This window comes from Bos grunniens, chromosome 18, assembly GCF_055505025.1.
Source record: "Bos grunniens cultivar Pamir isolate PY7600 chromosome 18, Bosgru_T2T1.0, whole genome shotgun sequence".
NCBI classification, from domain to species: domain Eukaryota; kingdom Metazoa; phylum Chordata; class Mammalia; order Artiodactyla; family Bovidae; genus Bos; species Bos grunniens.
The window spans coordinates 50,626,687-50,648,311 of NC_141182.1; the positions used below are offsets into that span (position 1 = coordinate 50,626,687).

The 21,625-nt window shown below is 49.8% G+C and overlaps 2 protein-coding genes across 10 annotated transcripts; one reads left to right on the plus strand and one right to left on the minus strand.

The window, feature by feature from the left end:
* Nucleotides 1-321: 321 nt before the first annotated feature.
* Nucleotides 322-7,941, minus strand: B9D2 (B9 domain containing 2). Of its 8 annotated transcripts, none has more exons than XM_086352661.1 (4): nucleotides 7,785-7,941; nucleotides 7,187-7,278; nucleotides 3,595-3,720; nucleotides 322-921 (listed from the first exon to the last, which is right to left on the minus strand). In XM_086352661.1, exons 2-4 carry the CDS (start codon nucleotides 7,272-7,274, stop codon nucleotides 608-610), a joined length of 528 nt encoding a protein of 175 aa, XP_086208787.1. In that variant the 5' UTR covers nucleotides 7,275-7,278; nucleotides 7,785-7,941; the 3' UTR covers nucleotides 322-607. The 8 variants fall into 8 exon arrangements, with proteins under 8 accessions (XP_086208787.1, XP_086208788.1, XP_086208786.1 ...); XM_086352662.1 differs by having other exon boundaries at nucleotides 7,730-7,941; XM_086352660.1 differs by having other exon boundaries at nucleotides 7,720-7,941.
* An 8,394-nt stretch (nucleotides 7,942-16,335) lies between these two features.
* On the plus strand, nucleotides 16,336-21,175 carry TMEM91 (transmembrane protein 91). 2 transcript variants are annotated; one of them, XM_086352682.1, is made up of 4 exons: nucleotides 16,336-16,612; nucleotides 17,845-18,068; nucleotides 20,145-20,294; nucleotides 20,826-21,175. In XM_086352682.1, the coding sequence occupies exons 1-4, from the start codon at nucleotides 16,600-16,602 to the stop codon at nucleotides 20,982-20,984; spliced, it is 546 nt and encodes a 181-aa protein (XP_086208808.1). In that variant the 5' UTR covers nucleotides 16,336-16,599; the 3' UTR covers nucleotides 20,985-21,175. The 2 variants fall into 2 exon arrangements, with proteins under 2 accessions (XP_086208808.1, XP_086208810.1); XM_086352684.1 differs by having other exon boundaries at nucleotides 16,406-16,612; nucleotides 17,845-18,026.
* Nucleotides 21,176-21,625: the final 450 nt, after the last annotated feature.

Sequence of the window (21,625 nt, forward strand, 5' to 3'; positions counted from 1 at the left end):
TACGTAGCGCGCAAGGCTAAGAGAATGGGGACGCAGGATACAGGGACTCGGAGGTGGACCGCCTCGAGTGGAGAGTGGGAAACCGGGGCAGAGGGGAAGAGGGTGAGCCAGAAGCTAAGGAGCCACTGGGGAAAGGGGCACGGGGCAGGGGGAACCCCCAAGGAGTGGGGGCCCTTAAGAGCATCACCCAGAGTGGGGAAGGGGGTCAGACGCTGAGGCAGAGGGCAAGGGAAGGGGGCTTGAGGAGGAGGGTAACAGTAGGAGGAATCCCCCCACCCCTGGCCCACGTCTGACAGATGAAGGTCAAAAAAGCACCCACACTTGAAAAGCACCACACCTTTATTGAGCCCTTCCATGTGCCATTAGCTTCTCTGCACCCAACCCCTGTGAGCCCAACACACCTGCTGCCCCCATTTTACAGATGGGAAAACGAACTGGGAGCGGCAGTCACTGGGCTTGAGGCGCTGGTCAGGTTAGAAGCTGCACCAGCCTTGGCTGGGTCAAGGCATACAGTCTCCAAAGCCCATACTTCTGACCACTGCACCATCCTGCCCCTTATGGGGTGTCCCAAGATATGGCTGGGGGCCAGCCATCCTTATAGGCTCCTTCAACATTCAACCCCATAGCGATCAAAGTGGCGCAGCAGCAGGCTCAGCTCAAGGTGCACGGTGCCCCCGGAGGTGGTGTGCAGGCGATAGCGGTCAGCCCCACTGTAGATGGCATCTCCGTGCAGCAGCTGAGGCCCGCCACCCACGAAGGCCCTCGCCAGCTGCTCTCGCCAGCTGCCCAGGGGTCGCCACGTGGGGCAGTCCAGCTGGTGGGTGCCTGGACTGCTGGGCACATGGCAAAAGCCATAGCCTGCAAGCTGGCAGCGGCCGAAGCTGTCCTGGGACCACACCTGGAGATGGAGCCGGGGCCAGCCTGCAGGATAGGAGGGAGGGAGGAAAGGTAAAGGGGGACAGCCCAGCCTCTTGCTCCTGAAGAACCCAGGCCCAGTGCTTCCCTGCCAGGTTTCTGCCCCACCCTCCTCCTCTGGACTACCACAGAGCAGCCAAAGGGATCTTTCTGAACCCAGGTTCTTCCTCTGCTCAAAACCCTTCCATGATTCCCTAATGCTCTCAGTATAAAGTCCAACCTCAACATTCTAGACCCGTGAGGTCTGGCCTCTGTTGAATTCTCTGTTGGCCTCCTCCTCTGTGTCCCCACCTCTGGGGAGCCCAGTCCCCAGGTGAGGGTGTTGGGCCTTGTCCTGGATGCCTCCTTCCTTCCCTCCCCATGGCCACACCCTGTCCTCTTTCCTGGCCTCAGGGCCTTCTTTCTTGCCTTCTCATCTTTCACCTGGCAGCTGGAAGCATCTTTCTCCCCTTTCCATAGATTTCCCAGTTCCTCACTCAAGATATAGTTCAGCTCCTCACCCTATAGGCAAAGTGCTTGGGAGATCCAGCCCCATTTCACCCACCTTTCTGAGTCTCTCTGAGCTTGGCCCTGTTCTAGAAGCTGGGGATACAGCAGTGAACAGGGCAGACAAAAATTTCTGCCCTTGTGCAGCTGACATCTTAGACAACCAACACAGTAAATACGCAAATTATAGGTTATGTCAGATGGTGATAACTGCCCTGGAGAAAAATAAGCTGGGTAGGGTGGGAGTAGGCATGCAGTTTTAGAAGGCGGTGATCAAGAAAAAATTTACTGAGAAGGTGACATCGGAGGGAATGCCTAACGGAGGGAAGAGACTGGGGGCTATATGGCTATCTAGGAAAGAGTGCTCCCAGCACAGGGACAGCTAGTGCAAAGGCTCTGAGGTGGGAGCTGCCTGGTGGGACTGATGTGGCTGGAGCAGATGGGGAAGGGGAGACAGAACCAGATCAAGCAGGGCCCTGTCCTTCCATGGTAAGGCTTTGCCTTTTACCTTGAGTGATGTGGGGACCACAGAGGGTCCTAAGCAGAGAAGGAATGTGGCCTGACTTAGGTGTTCACAGGAGGGACACCTCAGTAAAGACTCTATGGTAACAGCAGAGTGAGAGGTGATGGGGGTCGGGGGAGTGATGACATTCAGGATGCATTCCAAAGGTGGAGCTAATGGGATTTCCTAATAGAATGAGAAAAGAAACGGCAAGGGTATTTGGGATCCTTAAGAGCTGAAAGAACTGTGGCCTGCCTCACCTTCCAATCCGGCACCCATGAGGCAGCCAGAGGGATCTTTTTTTTTTTTTTTTAATTGCAATCTTTTTTTTGTTTGTTTGTTTGGCTGCATCAAGTCTCAGTTGTGGCACATGGGATTTCTGTTGTGGCACTAGGGCTCGAGAGCCCACAGGCTCAGTAGTCACGTGGACCCAGCTGCCCCACAGCATGTGAGATCTTAGTTCCCTGACCAGGGATTGAACCTATCTCCCCTGCCTTGGAAGGTGGATCCTCAACCCCTGGACCACCAGTGAAGTCCCCAGAGGGATCTTTTAAAAGCAAAATCTGACTTGTCAATCACCTGCTCTGGCTCCCCAGATATGGCCTCCACTCTGTGGCCTGGCATTGAAGATCCTGCAGGGCCTGTTCCCTGTCCCCTGCCACATCACCCCTTGTAGTCTCCCTGCTCACCCTCCATCCTCCAAATACCCGACTCACCTTCCCCTTGACCCTTCCACACATGGCTTTCTGCCTAGAACCCTCTTCCATCTTTCCATTTTAATGGCTCCTACTGACTCTTCACAGCAAAGCTAAACATTCCCCCTCCTCCGGGAAGCCCTCCTTGAACTCCCCAGCAGAGTAAGGCACCTCCTCTGGGCTCCCAGAGTCCTTCAGGATCCCTCATCCAGGCCTGCCCACTCTGGGTTGCCACTCAGGGTAGCTCTTTCTCTCCCTAGAGATGATCTGTGTGGGAACAGAGCTGGGCTAGCAGGGGCTGTCTCATCACTGACATCTCCTTGGCCCCCTCTGACACAGGGCAGGTACTCAGTAACTATTATTTATATGATAGAAATATATGGCATATTTATCTAGACCATTTCCTGGAATCTACTCCTTTCTAATGACATAAATATTCCTCCAGAAAAGGTTTTCTGATACCCCTCCTCTCTCACATATTCATTTACCCTCTGAGCAGCAGAAAAGCCCTGCTTGCAGAACAGCCACTAGCCTTCACCTCTGTCTCTCTCATAACCCTCTCCCAGCTTCCTCCTTTTTTCTTCTTTTGGCTGAGCCAAGTATTGTGTGGGACCTTAGTTCCCCTACCAGGGATCAAACCCAGGCCCCCTGCATTGGAAGCACAGCATCTTAACCCCTGGACCTCCAGGAAGTGCCTCCCAGCTTCCTTCTGATGGAAGATTCTCTTGCTTTGTCTCTGTGAAAGCCACGTCTTTCTCCCCCCACATGCCCCTTGACCTTGCCCCCTTCACCCTGGCCTCTGCCCTGGTTCTAACAAACTCTAGAGCTGGCCTGGGGAGGTTTCAGCTCAGCCTCTCCAGGGCAAGTCTGGTCAGGAAAGGGACCCAAAGGCACAGGAAGCAGGGCCAGCACTTGGTGGTTCCGGTTCTGGTAGCATGGGGGTGCCGCTAACCCACCTCCAGTTAGTCTAGCCTGAGGCCCAGGCTGGGAACCCACCTTGAAGGCCTTTGGTGGCGAAGTGCAGGTCGATGGGGTGGGACCAGTAGGCCATGTCCCCTATCTGGGGGGTGTCCACCTGTGTTTGGCCCTCCCGCACTCCTGACAGGAGCTTCCATGCTGCCCCTGCAAGTGAGAGCCGGGACATGGATGAGGTCAGGGCGAGGGGTAGGAGACAGTCCTCAGGAAGGGGATCCCACTGTGGCTGCAGGACCCCCTTTCTCCCTGGAACTGGGGGTGGGTGGTGGTCAAGGGTTGCAAAGTGTAGATTCTGGAGCCAAATGTCTAGATTTAAATCCTGGCACTATTTCTTCCTGCCTAAGCAACCTTGGGCTTGTTACTTTCTCTGCCTCCGTCTTCCCATCTGTAAGGTGGGTATAATAATAATGCATCCCTCACAGGTTTGTGAGATGATTAAATGAATTAATACACACGAAGCACTAAGAAGTGTCCATGGCATAGTGCCTGCTGAATAAGTGTTGGGCATCCCTTTGCTGCTGCTGCTGCTACTAAGTCACTTCCGTCGTGTCCAACTCTGTGCGACCCCATAGACAGCAGCCCACCAGGCTCTCCTGTCCCTGGGATTCTCCAGGCAAGAATACTGGAGTGGGTTGCCATTTCCTTCTCCAATGCATGAAAGTGAAAAGTGAAAGTGAAGTCGCTCAGTCTTGTCAGACTCTTAGCGACCCCATGGACTGCAGCCTACCAGGCTCCTCCATCCATGGGATTTTCCAGGCAAGAGTGCTGGAGTGGGGTGCCATTGCCTTCTCCGGGTATCACTTTATTATATTACTATTCTCATTCCACATTTAGAGGCCCTAGTCCGAGGACCAAGATGGGGCCAAGGGTGTCCTTCATGAACAAAAGCACAGAGCATATCGTGAAAGGTGCATCGTAATAGCAATCCTACCGAGGGTGACAGTCACAGCAAAAATGCACTGAGTGCTTACCAAATGCCAGACGCTGTGCTAAGCGCTCTAATAATGAATTCATTTAATCCGCCTTCTGGGACTCTTAATCCCCACCCCACCCCCTGCTTACAGATTCTCCTCCATAGCCCACAGGCCCTGCAAGGCCTGGCCTGTGCCCTGCCCCCTCCCCACCCCCACCCACCACCTTCCTGAGCTCATCTCTCATCACTTTCCTCATTCCTCACCACTCTCTGGCCTCACTGGTTCTATTTTTGTTCCACTTTTCAGGGCCTTTGCACTGGCTGTTCCTTTTGCCTAGAAAACCCTGCTCCTGGATGTCCCCAGACTTTTTTTTTTCATACTTCAGGGATCAGCTCAAGTGCTATTTTCACAGAGGTCTTCTCTCTCACCCTCCTATCCCCAAACTAATCAGTCCCTCTCACATCATCTCTCAGCTCATCTCTTCCTAGGACCTAGTACACGATCTGTAATCATTGGACTCATGTCTTTATCTGTTTATTTATTCTCTGTCTCCCCTACTGTGAGCCCCAAGAGAGCACGGATCTCATAAAGTACTGGATCCCTAGGACCGCAAACCCAGATCTTGGTACACAGAAGGTGCTCGATACGTGTTTGCTGGACAAAGAAATGATCCTAGGAGGTGGGGGCTAATACAATCCTCATCTTACAGGTAAAGAAACAGACTCTGAGAAGGAATGGCACTTGGCCATTCATTCCACAAACCTTTACTGAATACCTTCTCTGTGCTAAGCACTGTTCTCCACGCTGGGCCTACAGCAGGACCGAAGCAGACCAAATCCCACAGTGGAGCTAATTCAAATGGAGCTCTGTTTTGTTTCTGGTTTGTTTGTTATTTGTTTTTGACCGTGCCTTGAAGCATGCGGGGATCTTAGTTTCTCGACCAGGGATGGAACCGGTGTCCCCTGCAGTGGAAGTGTGGAGTCTTAACCACCAGGGAAGTTCCTCAAATAGAGTTCTGACTGATAGCAGAGACCAAGCCCCTTATCTGACTGCCCCTCGGCTCTCTCTCGAGAAGAGAGAGCCTCTCCTCCCTGGCGAAGAGCCCCCCTGAAATAATAAAAATCATGTTGGTTACTGCTCCCTTCTGGGCCAAGTGAGGAAAGCAACAGACCCTGAGTCAGGATTCTCACATACAAGACTTCCTGATGCTGCTATGAAGGACAAATAGTCCCATTTTACGGACCAGGAAACTGAGGCTCTGAGAGGGAACAGCGCTTGCCCAGGGTCACAGAACAGATGAGTGGTAGGGCGCTGGAAACCGAGTTGATTCCAGGCTTGTCTTTTTCACTCAACTGGAGGATCCCAACTTCCCAGGGAATCTCAGCGACTAGTCTATCCACCAGTGAAATCACAAAGGACTCTGGACCTAAAACGATGATGATGACAATGGCCACACTCATTTCATGGACATGTATCTCTGCTAGACAACATATCCCAGGCTTAGAAACAAGAGCCCATCCAGCTGTTACACAAGCCAGGCAAGTACTTAAAAGGACTTACAAATCCAGGTCCTCTTCTAAGGGCTGTTGATATTCATGTAGTCCTCATAACAACCCCATGAGGTAAATAGTGTTATTATTCCCATTGTACAGACAGGGAAATCGAGGCAAAGACAAGTGCCCAAGGTCACATAATTAATAAACAGGAGCTGGTTTTGAATCTAGGCAGTCTCTGCTCTTAACCTATCAGTACTCTGCTGCCTCTTAGGTGCTATTAGCTTCATTTTCAGACAAGGGAACAGGCTCAAAAAGGTCAAGTCCGAAGACTCCCAATTAATAGGTAAGGGAGTTTGTATTTGAGCCCAGACTTGGTGACCCGTGGCTCTATCACACTAACCACCACCCTCTACCGCCTCTGATGGAAAGGCATGAAAACTGGGACCTCCAAGGTCCCTCTTGGGCTTATGTGGATGGACTTGGATGACGATCAGAACCAGGTTTCTACGTTTTCACAGAGAAATATGAATACAGGAGGGTGGTCTCTCCTCTTAATTCCAAGATGGAAACTTCCGTTCACTTTAAGAACTCAATAAACGGAGATGGTGAAGCAAAGAATTAAGATGGGGGAGTCACCCAAGGTACCTCTAAGACAGTGAATGAAAGCCAAATAGTGTTGTTAGGGCTGTTAAATGTTTTGAGGATTGGGAGTGTGTGTTGGGGGTAGGTGGGTGTGTCAAGCCTATATCCTTGCTGTGTGTGCTAAGCCACTTCAGTCGTGTCCGACTCTTTGTGACCCTATGGACTGTAGCCTACCAGGCTCCTCTGTCCATGGGATTCTCCAGGCAAGAATACTGGAGTGGGTTGCCATGCCCTCCTTCAGGGGATCTTCCAGACCCAGGGATCAAACCCATGTCTCTGATGTCTCTTGCATTGGCAGGCGGGTTCTTTACCACTAGCACCACCATGGGAAGCCCTCAGGGAACGTGTATTGAGAGACTAGAACTCAAGAGTTCCTAGAGGTGGGATGGGAAGGGATAAGAAGGGAGCCTGAGACTCGCATGAACAGAATGTGGTTGGGGTAGGAGTCCTGAGAACTGACAGAAGCTGAGGATCAGGGACTGAGCCAAGCGGTCAAGGAAAGAAGGTGGAGCAGCTAGACTGAGAGGTTTCGGTGGGGAAATGAACCATGTCGGGGAATACCTGTGTGGACGCCCCACTTGCAGAACAGGCTACTTTCCGAGAAACCGGTGGCCCCCATGATCTGTCCGATCACGTGCACCTCAGCCATTGCCCTGAAAGGGGAAAATATAATCACAGCCTTATGAGAAAAGTATACAATTATCTCCACCTAATAAATAGGAAGACTGAGGCCCACCAAGTAAGGAGCAATACGTGGGATTCCAAGCTAGTTTCGTCAAACCACTGAGGTTGCGGTTTCAACCACGATACTAACTGCCTCTCCAGGAGAGTCTCAGAAAAATGAGGGGCGAGTAACGGACTCTCCAAGGAGCTGGCGCCTAACTCTGGCTGCCTCTAAAATAACTTCTTCCTAGGCTCAACGCCGCGGAAAGTCCCGCCCCAGGGGGCCCAATGGCTCCGCCCACAACACAAAACTCCGCCTCCCACGTCAGATTTCCGTCCCCCCCCACCCCCCCCCCCGCCAAGTCCATGAGGCGCATGCGTCGCTGGGCGCCTTAGCTCCGCCTGTGAGTTCGCGCATGCGTTATTCCTACCTCAAAGTACCTAACGGTTAGGAGAGGCGAGAACGCTGGCGGGGATTGGAGTTCATGGGCCTAACCTGTCCCTCTCTCCGCAGGCGCTGACTTCCCAGGTCTGGCTCACGCCTCTCCTAGGACCTTCCTGGCAGCGAGAGAGCTGAGGCGCAGATCTCTCCGAGACCGCGCCCGCCTCCTGCCTCCCAGGTTGTTGCTGGGGCAACGGCAGCCTCCTCCCCTGGCCTTGCACCCGCCCTCCGGGTTGCTAATTGGCCCTAGCGGCATTTTGGGGGCGGGACTATGCTGTGATTGACATTTTCTTCCCCCCACCCGTCTCCATTTTTGGGTAAGAAGTCTCTCCAGCCACGATCCACGGTTCAGCCATTTGCAGCGTCGCCAGGTTGTGGCCATGTTGAGCGCGGCGAAGAAGTTTGAACACTGTCTGTCTCAGATATTCTCATAACAGAATAAGCAAATCCATCCATGCCCCATTACCCCTCAAACTGTCTCTCAACAGGGACCACAAGACAGACTTGAGCCAGAGCTAAGGGGAATCTCACGAGTTTGGATGCATCCCTTTGCCTCCTAACTGGAAATAAACTTCATCTGGTTGGCGGGGTTCCTTTTTAGAGTTCCCCCAAGCTCCTCAAAGACTGATAAATCCAACTTCCTTCTCAGAAATACCGCCCATTTCTTCATTGTTAGTGCTGATTCTGAGCAATGAGTGGGTGGGGTGGGGGAAGGGGTAAGAAATGAGGAACTGAGGCCCACTTTATCTGCAGAAAATCTTGTTTTTGAAGGCTGGACTCTGTCAGTAACTTAGGACCTTGCACAGCTCTAGGTCTCAGTTATCTCATCCATGTCATGACCCCAAGTGGAGTGACTGAGGCACTCACACGTTCTGATTTCTTGAGCAGTACCTTCTCCACCCTCCAACTCCAGTTGAACCTTAGTTTCTGCCTTATTCCTCCAGCCCAGACCAGGAGTCCAAAGGGAACTTATTCCCCTACTTATTGTAAAACGGGGACAGCAAAAGTTAGAGTCACCAGCTCAAAGTTATAGGGAGGGGGGCAACATTTCAATGGGATAGTGTCGTGGATTGTGTGCAGGTTAGAAAGGATTTTCCAGACATGAGGCAGAATGAGAGGAGGATAGAGTTTATTCGAGAGGGAGATGCCCTTAGAATAGCAGGCCTACCTCCTGACAGAGCACGGAGAGCTGACTGTTAGAACAGCAGGCCGGCTCAAGAGAGCCAACGCCTTTCATCGGCTAGTAGCCAATTTTTATAGCCTCAAGACAAAACTCCTGCTGGAAGGGTGGCATTAGGCGATTGGTTAGGATGCTATAGGGTGAATAATGGAGTGGGTGTTTTTACCTAATATGGGATCAAGGAATTGAGTGGCTTAGATCTGGGGGGCGCTCATGGCAATGGTTGCTATGGGGGCTCTGGTCAGTTCCTGAGATGACCTTAGTACAGGCCTTCACATTTGTGGACTTGGTACAAGGCTTTACACCTGTGACCTTGGTGTAGGGCTCCACAGATAGTATTTATATAGAAAAAAAAATAATTCAATATGTATATAATTCGATAATATTTCACTAATAGGTATATTTGAAAGCTACCATTTATCAAGTGATTTCTCTGTGCCAGCCACTGTAAACTGATTGTTTTGCAAGCATGATCTTTAATCCTTAGATATCCCATGTGTGTGCTCAGTCGTGTCTGACTGTTTGCAACCCTTTGGACTGTAGCCCTCCAGGCTCCTCTGTCCATAGGGATTTTCCAGGCAAGAACACTGGAGTGGGTTGCCATTTCCTTCTCCAGGGGATCTTCCTGACCCAGAGTTCGAATCCATGTCTCTTACATTGGCAGGTGGATTCTTTACCACTGCACCATCAGGGAAGCCCACAGATATCCCACAGGGTGGGTAATTATCAGTTTTATTTAAGAAGAAGAAATTAGGGCAAAATGATTTATCCTTAAACCAAATCGACCATAGTTCTGTCTTGAGCTACGTGCTCAGTTGCGTCCGACTCTTGTGACCGCATGGACTGTAGACTGCCAGGCTCCTCTGTCCATGGAATTTTCCAGGCAAGAATACTGGAGTGGGTTGCCAGTTCCTACTCCAAGGGATCTTCTTGACCCAGGGATCAAACCCACATCTCCTGCATTGGTTGGTAGATTCTTTACCACTGTGCCACCTGGGAAGCCCATAGTTCTCTCTCACTCTGTCCCAAAACTTTATGTTCTTCACCTCCTGCTGTCTCACTTCTCTTGGATACACATCTCATCTCCTAGTATCAAAGGAATATGGAGGTCATGGGTGTCATCCTCAACTCCAACACGTCCCATGTCCAGCCAGTCATCAAAGTCCTATACATGGGACTCACCTGGTGGTCCAGTGGTTAAGACTCTCTGATTCCATTTCACTGGGCACAGGGTTCGTTCTCAGGTCTCAGAACTAAGATCCCACATGCCACACAGCATGGCCCCAAAACAAACAAACAGAAGTCTCATAAAAAGCTCCTTCTTAAATATTTTTTCTTCAGTTGGTTTCTTTCCCACTGGTAATGTTAGTGATTAAGAAAATGCTTCCCAGTTCACCTACCTGGATTTAAGTCTTAGTTCTGGCCCTTCCGTTTGACCTTTAGCCTCTCAGTTCCCTCGTCTGTAACAGGAGAATGAGTAATGGTACCCACTGTGTTAGATTATGGTCAGAATTTAATGAATGTATGAAGCTGGACATTTAAAACATGTCCACAGATTCTTGACACTCCTTTCACTAGGTGGTGGAGCCTGCCCCTCTTGAGTATAGGCTGTACTTTGTAACTTGCTCCAGTAGCTCCTGGTACAGTTGTTACTGTGTGACTTCTGAGACTAAGCCATAAAAGGCATTGAGGATTCCGCCTCCATTTCTCTCTTGCATGGCTCACCTTGAGAGAGCCCAGCCACCACAATGCGACAGCAGGGAAGCAGCCAGCAGAGAGACCCAAATGGGGAAGAACCAAAGCCAAACAAACCAGCACCATGTGAGAGACCCATCTTGGAAGGAGATGGTTCAGCTGCAGCAACGCTTCAGGTGACTATTGCAGCTGGCCACCATGCCAGCTGTAACTTCATGACACCCTGACCCAGAGTCAGCCCACAAACCGATCAACAGATTCCTGACCAACAGAAACTATGTCTGATGGTAGTATTTGTTGTTTTAACCCACTAAAGTTTTGGAGGATTTTGTTATGCAGCAATAATAACAATGTAAATGACTAATAATAATAATACAACTGCCCAATGAATTTAGGGTAGTGCCTGGCACATAAGAAGCACTATAAATGTTTATTATTATTGATGGTTTTTACTGTTCATGTTGTTGTTACTGAGACAGCACATTTTACATATTTTTTACAAGAAGCACACTGAGTATCTCTTTATGTAGTTTTTATTCTTAAAGTCTTTTAAATTGTGAGAACATACTCATAAAATTTACCATTTTATCCATCTTTAAGTGAACAGTTCAGTGGCCTTAAGCACATTCACATAATTGTGCAATGTCTCTAGAACTCTTTTCATTTTGCAAAACTGAAACTGTACCGATTAAACAAAAACTCCCACTCCTCCCTCCCTTCCTCTAGCCCCTGGAAACCCCCTATTTACTTTCTACTTCTATGAATTTGACTACTGTAGGTACCCCATATGAGTGGAATCAATATTTGTCCTTTTATGACTGGGTTTTTTCATTTAGCATAATTTAGCATAATGTTCTCAAGGATCAGCCATACTGTAGTGCATGTCAGAACTTCCTTGTGTTTCAAAATTATATGGTAATTATTTATTTATTTTGAAGCATCGTTGACCTCCAACACCATGTTAGTTCCAGGTGCACAACATAATGGTTTGGTATTTCTATACATTACAAAGTGGACATCACAGAATTTCCTTCCTTTCTAAAGTTGAATAATATTCCATTTTAGAAATACACTCTGTTTTCTTTATCCATTCATCTAGTTGAGTTGCTTCCACCTTTGGGCTATTGTGAATACAGCTACTATGAACATGGGTGTATACACACATCTCTTTAATACCTTGCTTTCAGTTCTTTTGGGTATGCACCCAAAGAAGTGGAATTGCTGGATCATGTAGTAATTCTATTTTTAATTTTTGGAGGAAATGCTGTACTCATTATTAGAGTGACTGTTCATCCTCTTTTATATCTTGGCTTTTTTTTTTTTTTTTGGCCAAGCAGAGTGGCTTGTGGGATCTTAGTTCCCTGACCAGGGATTGAACCCAAGTCCTCGGCAGTGAAAGAGCCTAGTCCTAACCACTGAAACACAGGGAATTTCCACATCTTGCATTTTTCACTCAGTGATACGTCTTGGAACGTTATCCATATCTTTAGATAGAACTCACATTTTCAAAAATAAATGTTTGGCAGTATATGTACAGAAAAGTGCACAAATCATAAGTGAACAGCTGAATTAAATTTCATTAACTGAACATACTTGGTAACCAGAAATCAACTCATGAAAAGAACATGACTAACTTCCAAGGATGCCCTTCATGCCTCATCCAGGATGTCCCCAAGGGAAACCACTAACTGGACTCCTAACAATATGCATTAATTTTGACTGGTTTTGTACTTTATATAAATGAAATCTCGCAGTATGTATTACTTTGTGTCTGCTGTTCCTTGCTCAGTGCTTTGTGAAATTTATCCCATGCCATTGCACGTGGCTGTAGTTCTTTCATTCTCATTGCTATATAGTTTCCTCTGTGTGAAGATGCTATACTTTATCCATCTATTGATGGGAACCTGTTTTCCGGTGGACATATGTTCATATCTTATTGGACTGGAATTGCTGGGTCATTAGGTGGCTCACTAGTAAAGAATCCACCTGCCAGTTCAGAAGACCCAAGAGACATGAGTTTGATCCCTGGGTTGGGAAGATCCCCTGGAGAAGGAAATGGCAACCCACTCCAGTATTCCTGCCTGGAAAATACCATGGACAGGGGAGCTGGGCAGGCTAAGGTCCATGGGTCACAAAGAGTCAGACATGACTAAGTACACACACGCACACACAAGATATGTTCAGCTATAGAAGAAACTGCCCAGTTTTCCTAGTGGTTGAACCAATTTGAATGCTCATTCAGCCTAGTGGTTGAACCAATTTTAGATGTATGAGAGTTCCCCTGCTCCACATCCTTACCAGTACTTCCTGGTGGCTTCTTCTATCATTTAGCCATTCTGATGAGGGTGTATTGGTATCACATTGTGATTTTAATTTGCATTTGCCTGATGATTAGTTGGGTAATTTTTAAATGTTCATTGCTACCTTGGATTTCCTCTTTTTGTGAAGTTTTGTTCAACTTTTCACTTGATTTTCTTTTCATATATATATATGTATGTATATACACACATACATACACATATGTGTTACATATATGTATACACATATACAGATATTATATTCATAATATTATTTTAACAGTAAAATTCTCCAAGAACTAGAGGATTTTCCTATATAACCATAATACCAGTTTAACATTTCCCCAAGTATCAATTTAATATTGATAGAAAACTATCATCTAATTCATAGTTTGTATTCAAATTTCTCCCTTTGTCCCAATAACACACCTTGTCACCATCTGCTCTCCATCTGGGGTCACACTTTGTGTTTATTTGTCATGTTGCTCTAAGTAAGTAAGTGTTAGTTGCTCAGTTGTGTCTGACTCTGCAACCGCATGGACTGCAGCCCACCAGGCTCCTCTGTCATGAGATTTTCCAGGCAAGGATACTGGAGTAGGTTGCCATTTCCTTCTCCAGGGGATCTTCCCAACCCAGAGATCGAACCCAGGCCTCCTACATTGCAGGCAGATTCATGTTTCTTTGTGTGCGGGCTAAGTCGCTTCAGTCATGTCCGACTCTTCGCAACCCCACAGACTGTAGCCCGTCAGGCTCCTCTGTCTATGGAATTTTCCAGGCAAGAATACCAGAGTGGGTTGCCATGCCTTCCTCCAAGGGATGTTCCCGACTCAGGGACTGAACCGGAGCCTCTTATGTCTCCTGCATTGGTAAGTGGGTTCTTTACCACTAGTGCCACCTAGGAAGCCCGTCATGTTTCTTTGGTCACATTTAACCTAGAACAGGCTGCCGACTTTTAGATTTTTATGTTTTTGTTTTCATGACACTGACATTTTAAAAATATATATTTAATTTGGCTGCATTAGGTCTTAGCTGTGGCACGTAGGCTCTCTAGTTGTGGCACATGGGCTCCAGAGTGTGCAGGCTTCATAGTTGCAACTCACGAACTTAGTTAATCCTTGGCATCGTCCCCTGCATTGCAAGGTGGATTCTTAACCACTGGACCACCAAGGAAGCCCCAATACTGACATTTTTGAAGAGTTCAGATCAGCTACTTTATAAAGTGTCCCTCGATTTGGCTCTGCCCCATGTGTTCTCATGATTAGATTCAGATGATGCATTTTTGGCAGAAGCATCATAGAAATGATGTCATGTCCTTCCTTTTCAAGTACACATCAGTAGGCACACGAGGTTGATCAGCTCCAATACTGATGATGTTCACTTCCACCACCTGATTTAAGTGGTGTCTGCTGACGTTGTCCGTTAATACTGTTTTTCCCCTTTGTAATAAGTTATCTGTGGGGGGATCCTTTGAGACTAAATATATGTCCTGTTCCTTATCAAACTTTCACTCAGTGGCTTAGGCTTCTGTTAATAATCCTGGCTGGGATTTCATGTTCAGTATTTCAGGACCATCACAAAGCCCAAGAACCCTGGAAGGGGCAGGGAGACTGTACAAGGCTGATGGTGGCCAGAGAATGTAGTGAAGTGACTAAATCTCTAGGGTGCGGGACTTCCCTGGTGGTCCAGTGGTCAGGACTTTGCACTTCCACTGCAAGGGGTGCAGATTCTATCCACGGAATAAAATTCTGCATGCAGATGACCAAAAAAAAAATCTCTAGGGTGGCCTAGGGGGTCAGGGGGCCCCATGTTGCTCAGGGATTCAGTAAAAATCAGTAAATTCAGCCTCAGTAAAATGTATTGATTCATCCTCAGTAAAAAAGGGAAGCTGGTAAGAATTCATGTGCCCATGCCACAAATAGGTATTGAAGGCCTGCTTTGCACCCAGGCACTGTTCTAGGCCCCGAGGCACAGCAGTGAACAAAAGAGAGCAAATCCCAGCTCAGCTGCAGCTGGCACTGAAGTGGGGGAATTCAAACTACAAACAGCCAAAGTATGTAGTATGTTTCACAGTGATAAGAGCGAGGTTAAGGAGATAATAAAGAATAACAGGTTATCTCTCCTGATAGAACAGTTCTGCTCCCTCTCCTCCTCTATCCTCCCGTGGGTCTCCCCGCCTGTTGTCAGCCAGAATATCTGACTGAGCCAAGTGCACTTCCAGACACCATCTGCTCTCCCTGGGAGTGGGGCCCGTGCCAACTCCAGCGTCTGGACTCTTGGCACAGAGCCCCAGAGCCCTGGAGCGAGAGAACTCTGGTCGGCCCCACATCAGGAAGGGAATCCTCCAGTTTGGCTGTCTGGGACTGGTGAGACGGAAGGCTTCCGAGAGACAGGGAAGCCAGTGCAAACTGGGTGGCCTCCTTGAAGGAGGTCAAGGCCTGTAGGGTGAGAAGAGTTCCTTCATCAAACTGAAAATGATGGCTACATTAATAAATAATTCTATTCCTAAGCAGTATTAAACACGTTCAGAGTGCCTAGTTTGGGGCAAATGCTGGACATGTGTTAATTTCACCTAATCGAAGTGCTTTATATATGTGATCACAATCTAAGAGACAGGGAGTACTTAATCCATTTTACACATGGAGAAATTGCAGTTCAAAAAGGTGATGCTATTATCCAGAGGTCACATAGCGAGTGCTTTGAAGAGCCTGGAAAGGAACTCAGGTCTGTGTGGGTCCAAACTGTAACTCATAACTACCGCCTGTACCACCTGATAACCAGCACACCATCCCTGGCCCACTCCCACCGCCGGCCCTTTCCCTGGAAGCCCCCACCTCACCTTCTGCCTCTGTTTTCACCCCTCTACGTGGGCCAGCAAGAAATACAGCCTTGGGTTAGAATCTGCCTGTGGGTCCTGGTACTAGTTGCTTACCTCGGACCAGTGAACTCACACATACCTCTCAGCCTCAGTTGCTTGATGTGCAGAATAGGGAGAGAGATCTAGAGGAATCCGTGAGATGATGAATGCAGGGCATCTAACGCAGGGGCAGGGCGTGGGTCACTACACCCACTGACCCTGCCGCACGCTCTTAGGCAAGCTCTAACTCTCGGCGCCTGTTTCCTCCTGGGCACGACATGACCACCAGTGACAGTGCTTCTCAGGTCGTTCTCAGGAATAAACGTGTCCGTGTATATACATAACGTGTGTATGTAAAGCACTAAGAACCGTGCCCACAGTTAGCTGGGGTTGCTGCTTTGACTGTTGGGCAGCGGGGAGGGCGGTGGGCAGGAGGCGGGGCCAAGCCAAGAAAGCTCTGGAGAATCGGGGTGCTCCCTCCTCCATCCTGCAGATTTAGGGTCTGGGTTCAGGGAATCAGGGCCCGCTGTTCTTAGAGACTCCCGCCCACTCCTCCACACCCGGGGTGGTAGGGGTCCGCGCCCGGCGCTGACGTCGGCCTTCAAGGCCCCATCCTCCGGCCTCCGCGGAGGGCGGAGCCCCGGAGCCCGTCGCCCCGCCCCCATCCCCGCCCCCGCGCGCTGCGGGCCCGGGGCGCTGAGAGGGGCACTGGGCTGAGCGCGGAAACCTTGAGCCCGTAGCCAGGCCTGGACCCTGGGGAGTGCGGGGCTCACTGAGTGCCCCCACCCTGGGTGGCAGGGTCGGGTCGGGTGTCTGTGCAGGGAACCCAGGAGGTCCTGGCCTATGGCTGTGGGCGGTGAGTGAGGGGCGCAGCTGCGGGCCGGGAGCACCGCTTTTACCCCAGGTCTTGGGTTTAGGGACAGGGAGGCAAAACCTTGGCGAGGAAATCGGCTCAAGCCAGGTTTGGGCTGAGGGCGGGAGACTTGGGGACCCTCCCTCTCCCCCCGGGCGATCGTGAGGGCCAGGAGAATATTCTCTATGGTTGAGTGGAGTGTGTGGTGGGTTGGTGGTGTTCTGGGGGAGGGGTGCAACGGTGGATTCTGGTCAAACAGGAGGTGTCTGGGGAGCAGGTGGGTGTGGGTCATGAATGTGGGTGGAGTAAGAGGGGTGTGTGGACCCTGGTGTTTGGGGCAGGTGTGCAGGGGAAGTGATGGAAACAGGAGAGTGTTCCATCTGCATGTGTGGGAAGCCTGTGCATATACCTACATCTGGGGAAATTCTGATGTTGAGGGGATTAGGATGAATGTACAAGGAGTTGTTTGGGGTGAGTGTGTAAGAAGGTTGCAGGCCTCAGAGGGGTGTTTTCTGGGAGCTCATGTTGTTTGGGGCAAACTGTCCCTTGGGACATGAGTGTGCACAGGTCGGGGTTGGGCTTGCCTGGTTGGGTATGTGTGGCAGGGGACTTGGGTATTGAGTATGCAGGCTTGTGGGGCACAGGGGGTGTGTGGACTAAGCGTCACTGGGGATGGCTGTGCGGGAGAGGGATGGGAGTATGAACTCAGGATAGGTGTGTAGTTCATGGGCCAAGTAAGTGTGTAAAGCATGGTTTGGAATAACTGTGGAACAGGTGTGTGGTTTTGCCCTGAGGAGAGAGAAGCCCAGAACTGAATGTTCAGATTCCTGAGTTTTTTTTTTTTTTCTCCCCCACAACTTGGACCATCCTCTTTAACTCTTTTTTAAATTATTTATTTATTTGGCCATGCTGGGTCTTAGTTGCAGCACACGAGATCTTCAGTCTTCACTGAGGCATGTGGGACCTAGTTCCCTGATCAGGGACTGGACCTGGGCCCCCTGCATTGGGAGTGCAGAGTCTTAGCCACTGGACCACCAGAGAAGTCCCTTTTTAACTCTTTAGACCTCAGTTTTGCTTAAATGGGTCTTAGGATGGTTCAGTTACCTAGTCTCTGCCTGGAGTCTCTCCAAAGCCAGGAGTCAGGGGAGAGATGAAGGTGAGACTATTAACAGCCTGTCTTAAAAAAAAAAAAACAAAAAAAAAACAGCCTGTCTTGTTCTTTCCCCTTCCCCTAGGAAGGAGCCTCTCCCCAGCCATGGACAGCCCCAGTCTTCGAGAGCTCCAACAGCCCCTACTGGTGGGTGGTGAGCTTCCCATCCAGAAGTCCGGTGAGCCTGAGCTGGGGCCTCCCTTTCGAGAGACAGCCTTTGCGGAATCGCTGAAGGGTTGGCAGTTCCTGCCACCATCTCTTCCTTCTGTGAGTGCAGGACTAGGGGAGCCAGGGACCCCCGACTTTGAGGTAGGAGCAGCACCACTAAGGAAGGCACCCTAGTGGGAACTGGGGGAGGGGGCTGGCGGGAAGCCCAGCTGTGGCCAACATCCAGCAGGCTGGCAGAGGGAGTGCCCATCTTTGGCCTGGAGTCTCACTTCCCAACTGCATGCATGTTCCTGGGTTTCCAGTTGTGGTTTTTCCTGTTCTTCCTCTCCCCTGGTTTCTTTACCTTTTTCTCTCCAGATTCGTCTCTCATCTTTGTTCCTTTTGGCTCTTTCTTCCCAATCATTTCTGACCCCCTTGTTTTCTCTCTGTCTCTCTAAAGCTGATACATCTCTGCACCTCTCTCTTTTTTCCTCCCCTCCAGTTAATGTCATTTTTTATCATTTCTTATTCCGTGTCCATATTCTCAAGCTTGTCTTTTATTTGCAAAGCATGGTTTTCCTGTTGCTACTGCTGTTTAAGAAATCACCCAGAACTTGGTAGCTTAAAACAACAATCACTATCATGGCTCATGGTTTCCATGGGTTGGGAATTTGGGAAGGACTTGGGTGGTTCTGCCTCAGGGTCTTTCATGAGGTCAAGGCCAGCCAGTGGCCAGAACTGGAACAGTCAGGGTCTGAAGCAGCAGGGGGGTCTGGTTGGGTATCTCTCTCTTAATGTGGTCTCAGGGCTTCTGCAGGAGTCACCCCATGTGGGCTGGTTTGGGCTCATAGCACGTAAGCTTCAGGGCAGCACTCCGAATGTGCCTCCAGCCCTCCAGCAGGAGTGTTTCAACAAAGCTGAACCTGCCTCACCTTTTCTGACTTAGGCTTGTGAGTCGTGTGGTATTATTTCCACCACATTCTATCAATTACAGATGAATCATAGCCTGCCCAGACTCAAGGAAAGTGGACACAGACCTCACCCCTTGATGGGAAGATTATCAGTCACACTGTAAGAAGAGCCTGTGGGAGGGGAGAGGTGGTTATGGCCATTTTTAGAAACAGTCCGCCACACCGTGGCAGTAAGCTTCACTTCGACATGGTTATGTGTCTGGTAATTCCAGTATTTGAAGACTTTCAGGGCCTTATTATTTTGCTAGTTCTCCTCCATGGTTCCTGTATACCTGGTTATCTTTGATGGCTTGTTGGTTATTGTATTTGAAAAATGGTTTTGAGGGTTAGAATCAAAGTACCTTGTCCAGAAAGGATTTGGGTCTGCTTCTGTCAACTGCCTAGGGGCACTGCCATTCAGAGATCATTTTTAATCTAGTTCAGGGTGTGAATGAAAGATTAATTTTTCCAGGATTGGGAAATGCCTGCTGGGCAGAAGGGACCTTCTCTGTTAAATTAATTTTGATTTTCACTTCAGTTTTGGCCTTACAGTAACTCCTTAAAGTCTTGTGAGCTATTTGATGCAAGATTATATATATATATATATATATATATATATATATATATATATATATATATACATTTCAACTGACTCATTGGAAAAGACCCAGATGCTGAGAAAGATTGAAGGCAGGAGGAGAAGGGGACGACAGAGGATGAGATGGTTGGAGGGCATCACTGACTTGACGGACATGAGTTTGAGCAAGCTCCAGGAGTTGGTGATGGACAGGGAAGCCTGGTGTGCTGCAGTCCATGGGGTCACAAAGAGTCAGACACAACTGAGCGACTGAACTGAACTGATATATATATATATATATATATGTAAACCTAGAACCTGTGGTTTCAGCAGGCAGGTTTGTCCTAGTAATTCAGGCCACCAGAGCTCTCTCCTCTGATCTCCATCTTTTTTGCAGGTTCTGGTCCCCACTGGTTTCTGTGTCTACTTAAGGGGTTTATAACTCAGGGCTTATGAGCAGCTGTAATACCCACCCATGACTGGACCTGTGAACTTCTTGAAATTGAACTCATAGCTTTTGAGCGTGGGTGAGGTTTTTCTCAGGAGGCAGGGTCCAAAGCTTCCCCTTGGAGGCATCCAGGATATAGAGGGGTCAAGAGTCTATCTCTGGGAACATTTTTCTCTCTTGGTGTCTTTGGGGGCATGGGGAGCAGAGCAGTGGGGCAGGGACGGGGGATGGAGATGCCCACTCAGGCCGTCTCCTGCCCACAGGATGTCTCATCCAGTGACAGTGACTCGGACTGGGGCGGGGGCGGCCCCCTCTCCCCGCTGCTGCCCCACGACCACCTCGGCTTGGCTGTCTTTTCCATGCTGTGCTGTTTCTGGCCCTTGGGCATCGCCGCCTTCTGCCTGGCCCAGAAGGTCAGTCTCTGGGTGGGGTTGAGAGGGGACTGGATATAAGAGAGAAAATGGCATTTGAAAGAAAACAAATGAGAGGAGCCCTGCTTGGGTGGGTTGGGGTGGGGGGTGGGAAGTGATGAAGAGGATTCACGTAGAAATATTCAGGAGTGAAGTGAGGCGTGTTTGTCACAGAGGGGAGTGCAGAGTGAGCTCCACTCCTAGGCCTGCCCCCCAGCCTCTGGTAAGGTGGTGGTCAAGCCACTTAACTTCCCTGTGCCTCATTTTCCTTATCTGTAAAATGGGGATGACTAATTCTTACCTCAGGGTCATTGTGAAGCTCAATGAGTTAGAACTGTGGCATATAGTAATATATGTCTATTTTTATTAGTCACCTAGTAAACCCAGTGCCCAGCTGTGCCTGACCCACAGTAGCTGCTCCCTGTTTTTGGAACATATGAATACAAGGGTGTGGGGGTGGGGGAGGGGTCGGGCTGCGGGAAGCAGGGTGGGATGAGGGGACGCCTGAGTCACCGCTGCCCAACGCCTCTACAGACCAACAAGGCTTGGGCCCAGGGGGACGTCCAGGGGGCAGGGGCCGCCTCCCGCCGAGCCTTCCTGCTGGGGGTCCTGGCCGTCGGGCTGGGCGTGTGCACATACGCGGCCGCCCTGGTAACCCTGGCCGCCTACCTCGCCTCCCGGGACCCGCCCTAGCTGCCCCTGCGGCCCCCGCTGTGAACCCAGAGGCCGGCCGCCCAGCGCGTCTGCGGTCGAGTGGAGAGTCCCGGCGGACGGGGCGGCAGCGGCAGCATCCAGAAACGGGAGTGGGCTGGGCCGCCCCCTCCCTCCCCGCCTTCCTGGAGGCCGCAGAGAGCGATTAAACACCAGACACTCTTGCCGCCAAACCTGTGTCTGTCTGAGTGTGTGGGCAGGTGGACAGGCGGGGCCAGAGTGACAGGCTGTCCCCCGGGGTGTTCCTGGACACCTCAGAGCCAGAGAAGGGAGAATCCATGGAGGCTCAGAGGGTTCCCAGATGGCAGAACATTCTCTCCAGAACATGGGTGGTCGGCAGGGAATTAGCGAAAGCGAGGTTCCAAGTCCTTCCTCCTCCGAGTTCACCGTGTAACCCTATGGTCTGAGCCTCACTTTGCCTCATCTGCAAAATGGGACTGATTTCCCCCACAGCTGGAGCAGTTGTAGAGACCAAATGAATCATACAGTCTACACAGCAGTCCCCTCCTGAGTTCCTTTAAAGCAGTGGCAGAAATCTAACTCTTTTACACAACAAAGGGGAGGAAAACTGAGAGAACTGGATTCAGGGTGTCAAGTGAAATGGTCTGGTCTCCCATCTGTTG

Coding starts and splice junctions, on each gene's coding strand:
- TMEM91 (XM_086352682.1), top strand. Junction 18,069..20,144: donor CAGGGACCCCCGACTTTGAG/GTAGGAGCAGCA, acceptor TCCTGCCCACAG/GATGTCTCATCCAGTGACAG. Junction 20,295..20,825: donor CCTTCTGCCTGGCCCAGAAG/GTCAGTCTCTGG, acceptor ACGCCTCTACAG/ACCAACAAGGCTTGGGCCCA.
- B9D2 (XM_086352661.1), bottom strand. CDS start 7,274: ATGGCTGAGGTGCACGTGATCGGACAGATCATGGGGGCCACCGGTTTC. Junction 3,721..7,186: donor CAAGTGGGGCGTCCACACAG/GTATTCCCCGAC, acceptor TCTCACTTGCAG/GGGCAGCATGGAAGCTCCTG. Junction 922..3,594: donor CGCCACCAAAGGCCTTCAAG/GTGGGTTCCCAG, acceptor CCTATCCTGCAG/GCTGGCCCCGGCTCCATCTC.